The sequence below is a fragment of the Octopus sinensis genome, linkage group LG4 (assembly GCF_006345805.1).
Source record: "Octopus sinensis linkage group LG4, ASM634580v1, whole genome shotgun sequence".
NCBI lineage: Eukaryota > Metazoa > Mollusca > Cephalopoda > Octopoda > Octopodidae > Octopus > Octopus sinensis.
Window position 1 is genome coordinate 6,354,413 of NC_043000.1, and position 16,107 is coordinate 6,370,519.

Consider the following 16,107-nt stretch of genomic DNA (forward strand, 5'->3'; position numbering starts at 1 on the left):
ACAGGTCTTCTCAAGCACAGCATATCGCCAAAAGTCTTGGTCACTTGTCATTGCTTCAATGTTTACCTATTTACATCATTTTGAATTAACCCTGCATTGCTTTGAGATTTTGAAACAACATTGAAGGGGTAGGTGTGAAAGGCCAGTTCTAGCCAGTTTGAACATAAAACAGGTAGTATATTTGAACTAGATATGACCAGTTTAAATGCTACAGGGTTAATGTAGCCAAGACTGGCTTAATTTGGTGGGGGGATAAAAAAGAATGCTTACTCTTTTACTTGTTTCAGTCATTTGACTGCGGCCATGCTGGAGCACCACCTTTAGTCGAACAAATCGAACCCGGGACTTATTCTTTGTAAGCCTAGTACTTATTCTATAGGTTTCTTTTGCCAAACTGCTAAGTTATGGGGACATAAACACACCAGCATCGGTTGTCAAGCAATGCTAGGGGGACAAACACAGACACACTAACATACACACACACATATACATATATACGACGGCCTTCTTTCAGTTTCTATCTACCAAATCCACTCACAAGGCTTTGGGCAGCCCAAGGCTATAGAAGAAGACACTTGCCCAAGGTGCTACACAGTGGAACTGAACTCATAACCATGTGGCTGGTAAGTAAGCTACTTACCACACAGCCACTCCTTTGCATATATATATATCTGTTATCTTTTACTTGTTTCAGTCATTGGACTGCAGCCATGCTGGGGCACCACCTTGAAGGATTTTTTTAATTGAACAAATTGACAAGAGGACTTATTTTTTTAAAGTCTAGTACATATTCTATTTTTCTCTTTTACTGAACCACTAACTTACACAGATGTAAACAAACCAATACCGGTTGTCAAGCAGTGGTGGGGGACAAACACAGAAACACACACATAGATGTATATATATGACAGGCTTCTTTCAGTTTCCGTCTACCAAATCCACTCACAAGGCTTTGGTTAGTCACACTTGCACCTAAAAATACGCAATGGATGCATATGCATATGGCAAGAGTTCTTGCTCCTTCTTCAGTACCATATCCAAATACGATGGGCTTCTTTCAGTTTCTCCCCATCAAATCCACCCACAAGGTTTTGGTTAGTCCAAGGCTATCGTAGAAGACACTTGCCTAAGATGCCACACAGTGAGACTGAACTCAGAACCTTGTACTTTGGAAGCAAGCTCACTGTGTATATATGCATAAACGTCATGTGACATCCAAACCATGTCATGTTCAGGTTCTTCCATAATCCTGGGCAACTGCTTGAGTTGCTGGAACATTCAACTGATCCTGTACCCCACCACACATAAACATGCTCACATTCTCTCTCAATAATCAATACATTTATTATTTTTGTTTCTAATTTAGGCACAAAGCCAGTAATTTTAGGAGAGGTGCACTTCTCCAGTATTGTATTTTCCTGACCCTGAAGGTATGACAGGCAAGGCTGGTCTCAACAGAATTTGACTTTGCCTTTCATTCTTTTGGGGTCGTTAAAATGAGCACCAGCTAAGCCCTCCTCTCCTAAAATTGCCAGCCTTATTCCAAAGTTTGAAACGATGAAGATGGTGAGCTATCAGAACATTAGCATGCTGGATTAAATGCTTAGTGGCATATTTTCCAATTTAACTCGGTAAGTATAAATTCTGCTGAGGTCAGCTTTACCTTTCATCCCCTTAGGGTTGATGAAATAAAAGCACCAGTTTAGCACTGGGGTTAATGCAACTGATTAGCCTCTCCCCCAGAATTTTAGGCCCTATGCCTAAAATTTTGATATTGCTCTTTGTGACTGGTTTAGTTTTGCTAATATCAGATCACAACCTGTGCTCTAGCATAAGAAACATTCTTGTCTCTACTCCTATTAAGATCCTTCCAGGTTGTTCCAAATTCCCCTTCCTTTGTGTCAAAGACTTTCCGGAAAATTCTGTCTGATCTAAGTCAAGAGTTTTCTGCACTACACCCACTCCTTATTAAAATCTAATTTTACCCTCAAATTCCTCGTCACAGTTCCCGAAACACCAATAATAATCGGAAGGACTAATGAACCTAGCCAATTTCCTCTCAGTTATAAACACGTTTATTATGAATAAAAGAAATTATGGCATCATCATCATTAATATTATTATTATTTCAATACGTTTATTACATTCAAAAGCCGCCGTGGTCAGCGTTGTCTTTCATCATTCTGGGTCGATAAAATAAAGTACCAAACAAGTGGTGAGGTCGATGTAACCGATCAGCCCTCGACCCCTAAAACTGCTGGCCTTGTATTAAAATTTGAAACAATTATTATTTCTACCACATACTAAGACATGTGACTGACTGACGCTAAATATGAACCGTGAGCAACTGCTCCGACTTTAAAATTAATGCAAGAACAACTCTTCTTTCGTAACCCGGTGACTGTCTTTGTGTCTATACGCTTAGGTGCACACGGTCACACGAGTGAGAGAAAGAAGAACAATGCTTTGACAATTTAAATCTTTTTGAATCCGACGAGTCACAATTTTCATTTCTTTAATAATCTTGTCCATGGATTATCACGTAGATCTATACGTTATTTTAGTTTTAGGCAAATACTTATAGATCTCTCTCTCTCTCTCTCTCTCTCTATATATATATATATATAAGCTACGAAATTTTATATATATACAGCATATTGCATGACGATTTTTGGTCTATTTCTTTTCAGTCCAACGCATGTCACCTGTGAAATGTCACGGCTGACACACCTATCATAGTTTCGTCACCACTGATTTAAATCCACTTGGCTCCTTGCATAATTTCTAATACCCATTGTCACACACACACGACTTTAATTCTTGACTTGATTAAACATTTCAGCAATCAAATTATAATCGACAGGATCTAAAGATGGAAAGTTGATCCAAATAAGGGGTCACACTGATCCCGAAGGTAACATCGGAATATTTGTTTATACTGTAACGATTGTCAACCTTATTTACATTAAATATCATCACTAGTCATCGATAATGTGTTCACAGGTAATTGATTACATCAAATCCAATCAGTGTTTTTGCAGAAACATTCCACATTCAAAGTGTCACCTGCATATTGATTAACAGGTTTAATCATCAAAGACTAAAGTCGAAATGACACTTTCATCCTTCAAACATTTTTAAAAGAATCTTAAATATTCCATGCTGAAAGTCATCAATTAAGTGATTTACTTTTCCTGTTTCTCAATTAATAATCGACCCACAAAGTCTGAAAGTCATTGATAAAATATCATGTTTTTCCATTTTTTTAATTAATAATCGACATTGAGAAATAATTTATGTTTCGCTCTTTTTTTTAAAATAATTATTAATCGACATATAAAGGTAAAAATAGAAATCCATTTATGATTAGTTTTCCCTATTTTCTTACTAATTTACAAATCAACAACCCTTTCGTTATTACATTTGTTTTGAAATAAACTGCTTCTATTCCAGATAATTTTGAAAACAAAGAAGATAGTAAAATAACTTTGTCTTTATTATCTATCAAGTTGGTGTTTGAAACAGATTAACCTGAAATTTTTAATGGAAAGGTGCTTTTTTTGAGATCCCTTTAAAACAGTAAGTTTGTAAGGTAGAACGAAAGGTCGGTTAAACATAGAAGAGAAAGTAAATAACTACCGCAGTAGGTTATATACGAATTACATATCAAACGCAAAATATTTTACTCAGACTGCGATAGGAGCTCGACCTTGCACGATATCATCAGTTTATTAGAGGGATATTTATTGAATGACTCCTTAAGACACGATTCAGTGCTTTACAGGTGCTCATTTTAACGCAATTCCAATTAGCCGCCTACTCACCTCAGTCACACCGCATGACTGGATTTAAAAAGTGACGTACGCCACACAAATTTAGAAACCCTAAAGTCACCTCAACCGGCTGGTTGCTATGGTGTTTTTTTTTTTCTTAAAGAATTTGCAATAGTTTCCAATTTTGTCCATTTAGATTCTTTAAGCTGGTTGTATTTGGTAACGCTTCTGAACTCTTGATTTTCAGAGATACAGATTAAATTAAATCACAGGTGTAATTTATTTATATTATACAGAAGAAAAACTACCATAAATGCCTTGATGAGAGAATCTTGTAAAATTTCTTCCAACCATTTCAAGTTTTCATAAGGTATTTTTCAAATTTTCTACAATAATGTTCGTTACTTCATTGTAGAAAATTTGTTACTTTTCTATTATAAATTATCTGGAAGAAAATAAATGCGATTTTCGTCATTACCAGGCAAAACCACATTTTTTGAAAACAATGTAGTGAAAATTTGAAATGCTTCAAATGGCTGGAAGAAATTTAAGAAGATCCGACAGAAGGTATTTGCCTTTAAAGGTGAAAAAAAAAAAAAGATACAAAACTTCCTTAAAAAGGTAAAAACAAAAAATAGGAGGGAACCATACAAAACTTTTCAAGTGTTGATAAAAGAAAGAATGGATAATAAGAGAGAATGTTTAATAATAAGTATCACAGGTCACTTTTGATAGAGTGACGATGCTGAAGACAAACACTATTCCGTTTCCGAATTAAAACGGATTGTTCCAGTCAGTAGTCATTTCTGCTAAGACGGTCGTCTCCGTCTCAGGAACACGTGTGGCGAAGTGGTGAAGCTAGAGATGTGCAGTGTGGGTGTAAATGGATTCGTAATCTATACTTCTTTATTTACTCTTTCACACATTGTCTGTGTGTGTGTGAGTGCACACACAAATATAAGGGTTTAGTTTTTTTACATCTTGTCTATGCGTGTGTGTGTGTGTAGATAGACACGCGCATATATGCATATATATGTGTATGCATATTCATAGATATGTACGTACACACATGCAGCAAGAGAGATAGACAGAGAAAGAGAGATAGACAGAGAAAGAGAGATAGATCGATAGATAAACAAATAGATGGGCAGATAGATAGATAGAGAGAGAGAGAGAGAGAGAGAGAGAGAGATAAACAAATAGATGGACAGGCAGATAGCTAGATAGATAAACAAATAGAAAGACAGACAGATAGATATATAGATAGATAGACACAGAAATAGATAGATAGATAGATAGATAGATAGATAGATAGATAGATAGATAGATAGATAGATAGACAGAAATAAATAGATAGATAGACAGACAGACACAGAAATAAATAGATAGAGAGAGAGAGAGAGGGAGAGACATAGATAGATAGATAGATAGATAGATAGATAGATAGATAGATAGATAGATAGATAGATAGATAGATAGATAGATAGATAGATAGATAGATAGACAGACAGACAGATAGATATTGAGCGCGTTGAAAGAAAGGATGTAGTATATGAAATGAGAGAAAATGAATGACAAGACGAGAGAGAGAGAGAGACAGGCAGAGAAATAAACAGAGACAGAAAGAAAGATCTTGAATATGGATTGTGTATATGTATGGGTTTATCTACAGTTCGAATATAACAATACTGAAAAAGGAACCTGTTGATAGTAATATCATAGGAATCTAGAATATCAGTCAAGTTAGAAAGAGGGGAAAAAAAAAACCATGCGATGCGTGGATTCGATCAATAAACCTTATTTACATGTGTGTGTTACTTTGGTGTAAATAACAAAAGAAAATGTTAGAATTAAAACGATTTCGCACACACAACACACACTCTTTGTATTTGACAAGGTTTCTTACTAATGTTTACAAATGGGGATTGGAATAGTTTTACTTGGTAAAATATTTCAAAATATCTTAAATGTAGAGTCGATTATTTCGATTAGCTGTTAAGATATGGTACATGTATGCAACATTAATGAGAATTTTAGAGAAAGAGGGAAAATTAGGAAATTGTGCTATGCCATTCACAGCATTCCAAGGACATCAGAGGGGCAGCTTTAATTGAGAATCGAAACCGAATCGTTAATTCAATTTTACATGCTACAAACTACACTACAACTACTACCTTGACAAAGAAGGATCCCCAACTTGTAAAATTGACCTGCTAGAAGCAGTAATGAAATCTCTCTCTCTCTCCACACACACACAATCCAGTTCCTTAACAGACGGACACATATTAAATAATATAGGTCCAGGTACATCCCCCTCCCCGATAAAAACAAGGTGATCAGTTAAAATGCATTTAACGAGATCGGTTTGAACAGTTGACCTGAAGCTCTACAATAACAAATAGCTACAAATAATTTCTTCTATCTCGGCACAAGGCCAATTTTTGTAAGATGTTAAAGATGTTCTTTTCTTTTTTTTATCTATGTACAGATGGAAGGCCTTTTTTTCCCCCGACCTCAGCAGGTTTTGAACTCAAAATATGAAGGTTCGAGAGATTTTAACACTTGCAAGACATGTTGTTCGAATTACTGCTACTACAACTAACCGTGGTTTATTTAATTACGGCACATATTACTGTTTAAGTACTCGTCATACATAAACATGTTCGTAAATACTAAAAAATATCACACACATCGTCAAAACACACCTGAAAACGACCTACAGAGAAAGTTACGGCCCTAATGTTTAGTCCACCTTAAGTGCTTAAATATTAAAGATACATAATTTCAACAACGATTTCGGTAGCGGGGAAAGGAAAGAAAAGAGAGACTAACCGGATTTAGTTAGTACACTAAAGCGTGCACTTGCGGCTGGTCTTGATGGTTTTGGCGAAAATCCTGGTCGAGCTGTCAATGACTGATCTGGTAAAGCCGTTGCTTCTTCGAGCCGTTCCGTATTATTAGCGCTACTGGTTGTTACTGAAGAATGTGCTTCATGAGTAGCTGCAGTAGATGGAATCGGGTCTACGTTGCCTGCCTCTGGGGTGGCTTCTAATTGTCTCTCCATGCCCTAATCGAATTTGGAGACTTCTACTGAAAAAGACCGCTAACATAACATATCTCCGATGTGCCTTTTGATGGCTCGATGTAGCTCTAATTGTAATTCAAATCCTGACAGCTACTAACCATCTGAAGGAACTAGCGACACTGATCGTTTCATCGGGGTAGAGAAATCGATGTGATTGTTGTGGTGGTTGTGGTCACGCGGGGTTGCTGATCATGCTCGTACTACACACTCACCTAGTATTTATATTTCATAGATCATATCGCACTGTACGTGTGTGCGAGTAAATAATATATATATTTATATATACACACATATATGTATATATATATATATATATATATATACATATATATATATATATGAACTGCAAATCAAGAGAGGGAAAGGGTGGGGGGGGGGGTGTTAGTATTGATACACATACGATTAATTTCGCGAACCGTTTTTCCTCCTCCTCCCCTTCTTTCTCCGTCAAACATTAGCGTATGCTGCGAGAGGCGTGGTCAAAACAGTCGACTCATATTGAATTTCCAGTCTATTTATTCAACAAGTCAGCATGGTGTAAATAAATAGTTGCCCGTCAAACATTTCTAATTGATTCGATAAAGTACAATGTGGTGGTGGTGGTACTACTACAACTGCATGTACTACCATCACCGCCGTTGCCGCCAACTCTATCAATTGTTTTGTCAATGCCTATAACAGACCCTTATAAAATCACAATAGAACACAAGCATTAGGAAGTAGTCAGGTGGTTTAGTGGAGTAACTATTTGCAAGTGAATTTTTTTAAAAAGTCATATTCAGCATAAGGACCCCTTGGGTCCTAATTAGCGAATATTAGCAGCAGAGTTTTTTTTTTAATATGAATTTTTAAAAAAATTTTGTTGTGTCTGGGGAGAGTCATTTTCTTTCTGTGCCTTATAATTTAACACACTCACCTAGGAATATAAAAATAAAAATAAGAAAAAAGTGGAAATTTTACCGGTGTGTGTGTTGAATTATAAGGCACAAAAAGAAAATGACTCTCCCCAGACACAACAGAATATGCTTCAACACACGAACTCACATAAAGAATCTTGCAAACCAAATCCAAAAACGAAATATTAAAAAAAATTATTTTTAAAGAAATATCACAAACGAAGGGTATTAATAAAAGTCAAGTTATACAAAACCCAAACAAATGTGTGTGCATGACTTTTATAAAATAAGCGCAGTTAGAGTTCTTTTGATACTAATCCACCTATGATAAGCATATATTTATATATTATTTATATTGTTATATCATCGAACGTCACGTATCTTTTTCCAAGTAAAATTGTTCCTCTCTCTTTTACTTGTTTCAGTCATTTGACTGTGGCCATGCTGGAGCACCGACTTTAGTCGAGCAAATCGACCCCAGGACTTATTCTTTGTAAGCCTAGTATTTATTCTATCAGTCTGTTTTGCCGAACCGCTAAGTTACGGGGACGTAAACACACCAACATCGGTTGTCAAGCGATGTTGGGGGACAAACACAGACACACAAACACACACACACATACATATATATATATATATATATATATACATATACGACGGGATTCTTTCAGTTTCCCTCTACCAAATCCACTCACAAGGCTTTGGTCGGCCTGAGGCTATAGTAGAAGACACTAGCCCAAGGTGCCACGCAGTGGGACTGAACCCGGAATCATGTGGTCGGTAAGCAAGCTACATACCACACAGCCACTCCTTAGAAACTTCTTTTAAAGTGATCTAAATTAAAAACCTTCTGTCAAAATTTCATGTTAGTTTATGTTCCAAACAAGAAGCATAATAATAAGGTTATTTCACAAAATTTTTCATTATCTTCAAAAGTAATTGAAAGAACGGTAGTTTATTTCAATAGAAATACAGTGACAAAAGGGTTTAAGTGGTCTAAATTAAAATCTTCCATGAAAATTTTACGTTCATTTATGTTCCAAAAAAACAAGTATAAAAATAACAATTTTTTTTTTCTACTAAAACCTTCATTATCTTCAAAAGTAATTGAAACAAAGTCTGTGTATTTTGATAGAAATATGGTAACAAAAGGCTTGAAGTAATCTAAATTAAAATCTTTCATCAAAACTTCCTGTTCATTTGCATTCCAAACAACAAGCATTATCATAACAGTCTCTATCTCTACGTGTCTCCCCTTACTCTAAGCAGAACAAGAGGAGTCACGTGGGACGGAGTGTTGCTAAAGAGGTCACAGGAGGTGTGACAAAAGAGCTTTGACAAAGAAACTAAAAAAATAACAAAGTTATTTTACTAAATTCTTCATTATCTTCAAAAGCAGTATATTTCAATAGAAATATGGTTACAAAAGGATTTCATTTTAATTCATGTTCCAAAACCCAACTTAATGACAAAATTATTTTACTAAATTCTTTCTTATTTTCGAAAGTAACTCCAGCAAAGGCAGTGTGTGGATCTTTTCAGTTTGAACGGCAGTTTTTAAAATAATTTCCACGTAACTAAACACTTTTAAACTTCGTATACTGGTAGAATGTGTTTATAAAACATCTTTTTCTCTTGGCTTTATTGAGAAAATTCTATAGTTTGTAAGATATTTGTTGTTTTTTTTCTTCAATTTCTGCAATTTCAACCAATCACTGACGTCTACTGAGGTAAAAAAAACATTCTATGCCGTATGAATATGTCCCTCATTTAAGAAACAGATTGGGTTTATTTACATTTGTGAAAAAAAAAGATACCCTCCCCCCCCCCTAACCCTAACCCTAAAACAGATTGAAATGCAATAGATCGATACTAGGGTCATAATTATGGGTGACAATTTCATATGACACCACTAGAAAAAACTGCCGTTCAAACCAAAAAGATCCCAGTGTGTTTCAACAGAAATGAGATAACAAAAAGATTAATTTTTACAGACAGGGCTTTAATTTTCAAGTAAATAAGCTCACAATGTTATCTGGAGTACATTTGCACTTGCAAAGTGCTGAACAGTTCAAATTTGCTCTGACACACTTGGAGAAGTTTTCTTTGCAGGAACACTTGATCAGTTTCCTATACACAATGGAATTGTTAACCACAATGTTTCCCATGACCCTCACACCTTAGTTCAGACAAAACCAAATGGAGAAGGAACCACTAGTTTAAAGTTAGTTAAAGTTTCCTTCTCAAGTTATACTGACTCATAAGGAACCCTTTCCTTGTTTCCATGGTGTATAAATTCCTCACTTGAACAGGACACCCATCCATCACAGGATTACTCATTTTTGCCAGCTGAGTGGAATGGAGCAACATGAAATGAAGTGTTTTGCTCAAGAACTCATGTCGCCCAGTCCAGGAATTGAAACCACAATCTTATGATCATGAGTCCAACACCCTAGCCACTAAGCCATGTGCTTCTACTAGAGAAGGAATCACTGGCTGTGTGTGTATTGGTCTTCCCTCATACTTGCTTAATGTATTGGTTAATATATTGGGTTCAAATTTTGGCACAAGGCCAGCAATTTCAGGGCACTGAGTAAGTCAATTACATTGACCCCAGTGCTCGACAGGTACTTAATTTTATCAACCCCCATAAGAATGAAAGCCAAAGTTGACCTGGGCAGAATTTGAACTCAGAACACAAAGACAGCAGAAATGCTGGTAAGCATTTAGCCCCAAATTGTATGTTCTTGGTCTTTAAAAGTTGTTGTGAATGCTCTGACCAGTTGTGTTCCTGTATTCTGACCTCAGCTAAGCAGCTTTTAACTACAAATATGTCTTACTCTGGCACTATGAAAGCAGTTGGGATTAAAGTAATGGCTGGACAAAGGCATAGTTATGTAATTAAGAAATTTCCTTCCCAACCGCAAGGTTTTGAGTTCAGTCTCACTGCAGAGCAGCTTGGGCAAGTGTCTTCTACTGAAGCTTCAAGTTAACCAAAGCCTTATGAGTGAATTTACCAAAAGTGGCCCACTTGGCACCGTGCATTTGTCACGTCGCCCATCATATTTTAGCATCTGGTTCTCTATTGCTATATTTCAGTATTGCAAAACAGTTGTCATGGGTGTTATTATGGTGTTTTGTTGATGCCGTTAAGACAGCTGGTTGAGTTAATGAAAGAAGATATGTTTCTTAACTGTGTGAAAAGTAACTGAATGACACCTATGAACATTTAACAGAAGAATTTATTGTCACACATAAAGACAAACTGCATTGGCCAATTACAGTTAATAATTAGAGGCAGGGAGAGAGGTGCTACGCTGAGATTACAGAATGCTATTGGTACGGTAGCATGTGGTTTGCCCACCACTTCTGAGATAAATTGCACAGTCTTTGTGGCAACAAGGGTTCTTGGTCATCTGTCTGAGCCATCTGTCTTGGCCATCTTCCTGAGTCATTTGCCTGGGCTGTTTGGCTGTAAAAATGTGCTCCAAACAGTTTTTTATACGGGACCAGAAGCCAAATTCTATAGTGTTCAAAAAACCCTGTCTACTCCATCGCTTCATACTGATTGGTCAGTTAACTGGCCAATCACATTAAACTGTGGTGGTTTGCTCATGTTGTCTGACCATGTATCCAGGGATTCAGTTTCGAATCACTTCTGCTCATTGAATCAGATGCAAAAATAGAAAATAAATAAAAAGCAAACTCCTTTCTTAAACATAGTTTCTGGTTTAATATCTTTAACCAATCTGAACTTCTCATAACTCATATGGCTGGACAAGAGTGCTTTCTTTCATAAATGTTGATATTATTTCTTAAATGCAATCTCAATGAATAATCTAATGCTTTTAAGTACCAAATAATATTCTTTAACCATTTTATTGTGAAAATCAGATATATCCACTCAAAACTTCATTACCCTTAACTGCAGAAAGCAATTTTATACACCAGTCTGTCTTCTGTTGAAGAATGCCATGTTTGAAACTGTTTTCTAGTGAGATATTTTAAGTTTAATGAAGCATTGTGATTTACAGAAAATACCAATTCTATTTTTTGATAGATATTTAACACCATTACTGGAACCTGAAATTTGATTTCACAGTGAAATGGTTGAAGGTAATACTAAATGAACTGATTATAAGATGTGCTCAGAGTGATGAAACAATTTGAAAGGAGGCTAAAGCAAAAACTACAGTGTTGTATTTCAAATTTTTCTTATGAAAAATTTGTATATTTCTATCTAATTAAAAAGGCAGTTGGGTCAACAGTTACTAAGTGGTGGGTCAATGGTTAACGTTCTTTTAATTATACCTTTTATCAATGTTCGCATTCTTTAAATGTACCTTCATTGGTGTGTGTATTTGTCGAGGTTTAACGTTACCGAGTACAATCTTGCATCTATTGTTAAATTTATTTAGGTATCCCTTTCTGTTCAAACAAGAAGTTAATACTGATCCCTTCACTGAACCTGAAAACAGCAATAAAACTACAGTAACAAAATGAAAATAGGAGGGAAAACATTTGTAAAAAAAATATTAAACAAAGAAAAACAGCACCACAGCTAATATACTTTGGTTTTAGTGTATTTCCTTCCAACATACCTTTATTACAAATCAGGGGGATGGATTTATCAAAAGCAGTTTACCTGTTTGTGTAACATCGTTACGACATGCTATCACCTTCTCGTTTTGTCAGCTGTTTATTTCTGCCCTAATTTCTGTACCACATCATTGCTTCTGTTCATTTCGTTAGACTTTCATGAATTTTTTTTTTTTTTCCTCTTTTTTTTTTCATTTATATATATTAAATACATACTGCAGTGGTGAGCTGGCAGAATCACTAGCATCCTGGGGGAAATGCTTAGCAGTATTTCGTCCATCCTTATGTGTTCTCAGTTCAAATTCTGCCGAGGCTGACTTTGCCTTTCATCCTTTCAGGATCAACTGAATAAGAACCAGTTGAGCAGTGGAGCTGATGTAATTGATTTAACTACTCCTGGGCAAGAGTATAAAAACTGCACCCATCTTCCAAGTCGTGTTGAGCCAGTGTGGCAGAGTATGCTCATCAAAGCTGACATTCACGGCCTGTACATCAGACCATGGTTGGTGGAGAGAACATGCTGAGGGCCTTCATCCTGTAAAAGACTGACCATAGGCAATCCAATCCAATCCAATCCAAATACATACTGTATTTACTCATTTGTAAGTTACACTAGTGTATAAGTCACACCCTTAATTTAGTGTTAAATCTCGATACAAAATATTTTCCCCTTCATAGTTTTGGCTTTGCCCCATATATAAGCCATACCCCAGATTTTACAGTTGAAATCATATATATGTAAAATAGTGCAACTTATACACATGTAATGATAGTAAATATTTACTTATATATTTGTACTTTTAGGGGTTGTTTTACTAACCCGTTTCTGAAAGGCACCAGAAGAGATACTGTTTCATTGTTTGGTGGACAAAAGTAATTGAAATTTCCTGAAGAGAATAAAAAAGACTTGTAAACCAATCTGGAAAAAAAATCTCACATCACAAGACTTTCAAAGGTAAATGTAAAATGAAAAAGACTTTCATGTCCTCTCTCTTATCATCATCATGACCACCACCACCACCACCACCACTATCATAACCATCACAATGACCACTACCACTAAAACTACAACAATCATTACTGCAATCCCCACCACCACTACACTACAATCACCACCACTGCAATCACCACAATCACTACAATCATCATCTCCACCACCATCATAACCATTGTTATTTTACATCTGCTTTCCATGCCAGCAAAGGTTGCCTAGTTCGTTATGGTTCAAATCAGTTGTTAATTAGAATTACTGCTTTCCTAAACAAGTCAGAGGACCACATCTTGCTCATACATATCCTTTCTGTAATAGTTTTTACTGCTGAGTATCTTCCTAACACAAACAACTTTACATAATATTGTGGTGCATTTTATTCTAACACCGGCTGTAGAGAGATTCCATGTTTTGAATAGGATCAAAAGGTCCTCTCAACTCTAAATTGGCTTCACTCATTCCCTAGCCATTTTTACAGGGTGTGTTGGGTGCATTTTATCATGATATCAGTAGTAGTGACATTGCCTTCTAGCCTGTAGAATTATATTTTGTCTTAGGTTTCTGGAGATAATGACCATTTCCTGACCCATGGCAGAGGTAATTGTTGTTGTCTAAAGTTGCTTTCTCCAGCTCTTCAGTTCTTCATGTCACCATTGAGCTTTAAGAAGGCAGTTTTGAATGAATGAATGAATGATGGATTAATAGATAGGCAGATAGACAGATTGATTGGTATGTATGTATGTAGATACATAGATAGATAGAGAGAGAGAGAGAGAGGGAGAGGGAAAGAGAGCTGTACAAAGAGAAAGATATGTACAGAGAGAGAGAGAGATGTAGATAGATAGATAGATAATTGGATGGATGGATAGATGGATATACAGAGAGAGAGAAAGAGTGAGAGAGAGCTAGACAGATTGATAGATAGATACATAGGTAGGTAGGTAGGTAGGTGGATGGATGGGTGGGCAGACAGACTGACAGATCAGAATAGAAAGAGAGAGAAGAAAGATTCAAAGCATAAACTGCTGTCCGAAATGCAAATGGAATACAATTACGTAGAGAAAATGAAAGGGTAATTGTTGTGATTTTGATGTTGCATGGTAACATGACATACACTGAAGATCTACAGAGACTTGTGGGTAAAAATGGTAAAAATGATCATTGGCTGACCTTGAACCATAACATATCTGATTGATTACAGTCCATCAGGTATGCTATAGTTCAAGGTCAGTCAAAGGTAAGTTAAGAAAGGAACTGAACACTAAAGTCAATGGCTAATGTAGATCTGTTCATGTGGCCTACATTACACCAAATCATGTGTGTGTGTGTAGGTGAATAAGGGCTGTGAGTTAATGGTAGAAGGAAGGAGGGTGTAGAACTGAAATCAAACCAGACTTGACAAGGAGTAATTAGGAGAGCGATTTGAAAACATTGAATTTCACAGGGTTAAGCTATAACTAGAAATATACACAGTTTCAGACTTGTCCAGTTTTTGTCGTCAGAGGAAAATGGAATTAATGTAATGATGATAATGTTGATGATGAAAGGTATCTAGGACAAGAAGATTTAAAAGAAGAGATAAGAAGCCTTATTTGTTAATTAAAATCTCTATAAAAATTAGCCAAGCTTGTAACAGGTTACAATCATTTCTTTCATCACCTCATAAACTCACTGAGTGAAGCCTGCTTCTTCCTTATTCAAGAAAAGACCAGATTACATTTGCAGTGAGCAGCTTTGACAGTTTTATAGTTGAGGATCAAATCTCTTGGCACAAATCAAACAGCAGTTATTTAAAATTAATTCTAATGACATGCCTTATAATTATGACGAGCGTAACTTCCTTTACACACACTTTCTCTTTATTTTCAACACTCTAATAACTGTCAAATAGATAGGTGCAAGCATGGCAGTGTGATTAAGAGGTTTGCTTCTCAATGACATGGTTTCTTATTTCTTTATTGCCCACAAGGGGCTAAACATAGAGGGGACAAACAAGGACAGACAAAGTGATTAAGTCGACTATATAGACCCCAATGCATAACTGGTACTTAATATATCGACCCCGAAAGGATGAAAGGCAAAGTCGACCTCGGCGGAATTTGAACTCAGAATGTAATGGCAGACGAAATACCTATTTCTTTACTACCCACGATGGGCTAAACACAGAGGGGACAAACAAGGACAGACAAGTGGATTAAGTCGATTATATCGACCCCAGTACGTAACTGGTACTTATTTAATCGACCCCGAAAGGATGAAAGGCAAAGTCGACCTTGGCGGAATTTGAACTCAGAATGTAATGGCAGACAAAATACCACTAAGCATTTCGCCCAGTGTGCTAATGTTTCTGCCAGATTGTTGCCTTCAATGACATGGTTTCTGGCTTTTATTATAGCCCCAGGTTGATAAAAATCTTGTGAATAGATTTGGTAGATGGAAATTGTGTGGAAGCCTCTCTATGTATGTGTGTGTATGTGTGTGTGTGTGTGTGTGTGTGTGTGTGTGTGTGTGTGTGTGTGTGGCAAAGTGTATGTGTTTGTGCCTTCTTGTCTTGGCTATATATGAGCTTTGCCATCATGCAAGTGATGTACTTCATTTCCAGTCTTCCATGAAAACATGTCCAGCCATGCAGAAATATCACTTTACTTGGAAGGGTATCTGGTCAGAGAAAAATCTGTTGTAACAAATTTTGCCTGATCCATGAAAGCATGAAAAAGTGGATGTCAAAGCAATGATGATGATGAGGATGAGGATGATGAAGAG

General features: G+C 36.3%; 1 protein-coding gene across 3 annotated transcripts in view; it reads right to left on the bottom strand.

Moving 5' to 3' along the window:
- LOC115210780 (multiple C2 and transmembrane domain-containing protein 1) overlaps positions 1 to 16,107 on the bottom strand; it is a 357,832-nt gene that overhangs the window by 309,122 nt on the left and 32,603 nt on the right. For 2 of the 3 annotated variants that reach the window (XM_029779504.2, XM_029779503.2), the window contains exon 1: positions 6,606 to 7,108. The exons of the other annotated variant lie outside the window; for it this stretch is intronic. In XM_029779504.2, coding sequence (XP_029635364.1) covers positions 6,606 to 6,837 — 232 coding nt within the window. In that variant the 5' untranslated portion in view covers positions 6,838 to 7,108. Of the gene's footprint in view, positions 1 to 6,605; positions 7,109 to 16,107 lie in introns of those variants that run through there. 3 annotated transcript variants of the gene reach the window in all.